This window comes from Acanthisitta chloris, unplaced genomic scaffold (genome assembly GCF_000695815.1).
Source record: "Acanthisitta chloris isolate BGI_N310 unplaced genomic scaffold, ASM69581v1 scaffold3208, whole genome shotgun sequence".
Taxonomy (NCBI): Eukaryota; Metazoa; Chordata; class Aves; order Passeriformes; family Acanthisittidae; genus Acanthisitta; species Acanthisitta chloris.
The window spans coordinates 1,837-4,368 of NW_008688492.1; the positions used below are offsets into that span (position 1 = coordinate 1,837).

Consider the following 2,532-nt stretch of genomic DNA (forward strand, 5'->3'; position numbering starts at 1 on the left):
AATGGCTTCCCCTTGCCAGAAGGCAGGGATAGATGGGATATTGGGAAGGAATTGTTCCCCTGTGGGGGTGCTGAGGCCCTGGCACAGGTTGCTCAAAGCAGCTGTGGCTGCCCCATCCCTGGAATGGAAGTGTTCCAGTTTGGATGGGGTTTGGAGCAACCTGCAATAGTGGAAGGTGTTCTTGCCCATGACAGGGGGTGGACTGGATGAACCCAAACCATACCATGATTCTGTGATAAAACATCATCCTCAAGTGTGTCTCCTTTCTGTCCCAGGAACCTTTGGAAGGATCCCTCAGCCTTCAAGCCTGAGAGGTTTCTCAACGCTGCAGGGACTGAGGTAAACAAGATGGAGAGTGAAAAGGTGTTGTCTTTCGGCCTGGGGAAGAGGCGATGCATCGGGGAGACCATAGGCCGCTGGGAGATCTTCCTCTTCCTCACCACCCTGCTGCAGCAGCTGGAGTTCAGCCTCCGTCCTGGTGATGAGGTGGACATCACTCCTCAGTATGGACTGACCATGAAGTACAAGAAGTGTGAGAGCTTCCAGATCAAGCAGCGCTTTCCCATGAACAACTCTTCATAAGCTGCTCCTGGAGGAAGTGTTGCCTTGCAGGAGAAAGGGAGTTGGATACTGCTTTTTGCACAGCCCCTCATTGTGTTGCTTCAGTAGAGGATTGGAAATAGGAGCAGGGAGGAATAAAGCTGGCTTTGTTGGGCTCTTCACAGCCCTTGGAGCCAGCTCCATCACCCTTTCCCACAGGGATGCTCACTAGAGGCCCAGCACTCAACTCTCTTGGAGAAATCTGGGGAGGAGGATGTTTGGGGCTGGGAGAAGTGGGGTGGGATATTGATGGGATGTCCTCCACCCTGAGCCAGAGCTCTGTGTGCAACTCCCTTCATCCAAACAGAAACAAACCTACAGGTTCCTCCCTGAGAAACCTGTCCAGCCTTATCCCACAGGGTTAAAGCCTCTTTTCCAAAGTCTCCAGCTCCTTGTGCCAATGGGAATGGGCACTCCCTGATGTTCCAGCTGCCTCCTGAAGGGCTCTTGAGGCTCCACCTCGAGTGGAGCTGTCCTGGGTGCACCAACACACCTCAATTCCTTGAATGTAAACTCATGAAATGAATTCCCAAGTGTTTCTATCAATCCCTGGTGGGAGCCTACCAGGAAAATTCAATATATCCAGCAGCAATCTTGCTCACAAATGGAAATATTAGCTAAACTCCTCACATGAAGCCTCCTGGAAAATATCAAAGGACTGGGAAAAAGGGATGGGAAGCAGTAAGAGGAGCTGTAGAACACTTCTGCCTTTCAGACTAAGTATTTGCTGCCTTTTTTCCTAATTATTAGGGTATTTTCTTATAAAGCACCAGATTTTTATATGCAGACTAGGTAAAGGAAGAAGGATTCGAGGACTGCAGGAGGTGCCTTATGCTGCATTCCACTTCAGCCAGCCTCATGGCAAGTGGAGCAGCAATTCCTGCTTGTTTCTACCTGTATGGAATGCAGATGTGCTCTGGGATAGAAACCACACAGGATTTCTAACCCAATAAATACTTATATGAAAGTTTCTTAAGTTTCTTACTGGTCTTATTCCAATGGAAAATGGAAAAAAAACCCCTACACCTCCCTCTCATCCTTAAAAATCTGACTTGAATGTGTTGGATCAAGGTTTTTCCTATGGGACATGAATGGGCTGTGACACCAGTGGCATTCGGGGGAGATTTTAGTCCTTGTGGGTCCTTGTGGCTCTAGGCCTCATCCTGTCTAAAGTCTCAGCTGGGATTTGCAGGGAAGTGATGCCAAGCTCTGGATCAGTTCAGGATTTCACTCAAAATCAGGACTAGCCTTTATATCCCTGAAAAAAATAAGGAGTCAATAGCTCAGGGACTGATCCATGGAGGGATACTTCATGCCATCTCCTGCTCATTCCCATCTCAGAACACAATTCTTACTGAGGCTTTGCATATTTTCCCTTTAAAAAAAACAAACCAAAAGGAAAAGGGTAATAAACATGAATTTCCCATGCAAATAACAAGGGACCGCATGGAAGACTGGGGTCTGTGCATCCCTGAAGTGGAATCCCTGCAGGGATCAGCACTGCAGGATTTCCAGCCTCATTAGATGACAAAGTTATGTTCAGTTTTGGGGTTGTGGTGTGGAAAACTGCTCTGGAGCAGGGGAGACTTCCTGCCCCCAAGACCTCTCTGCCCTCCGTGCTGTTGTTGCTGCCAGCGGGACGATCGTGGCTCTCATCAGTGTCCCCCGCCCAGCGCGGGCTTGGCTCGGGGAGGTCAATGGCACACGGAGCCAACGCTCCACCCGCTCCTACCGCCCAGAAAAAAAACCCGCCCAGCAACCAGCCAAACAGCCTCCGGGGGAAGGCTGGGTTGAATTGAACGGAGGAGAAAGTGGAAGGTGGATGTGTCTGTGTCGCTGCCGGTGGGACGGAGGGATGGTATGGAGGGCGTGGAGGTGATGGAGGGGAGGGAGGGGATGGGGGTGTGATGGAGGGGAGGGAGGGGAGGGAGG

At 50.4% G+C, this 2,532-nt stretch overlaps 1 protein-coding gene across 1 annotated transcript in view; it reads left to right on the forward strand.

Moving 5' to 3' along the window:
* The window catches only part of LOC103808249 (cytochrome P450 1A4-like), a gene marked incomplete at its 5' end in the record, with an annotated part of 2,344 nt that extends 1,762 nt beyond the window's left edge, over positions 1–582 (forward strand). Inside the window, one exon of the mRNA XM_009081019.1 lies at positions 276–582. Within this exon, the coding sequence (XP_009079267.1) occupies positions 276–582 (307 nt within the window). The remainder of the gene's footprint in view (positions 1–275) is intronic.
* Between the last annotated feature and the right edge of the window lie 1,950 nt (positions 583–2,532).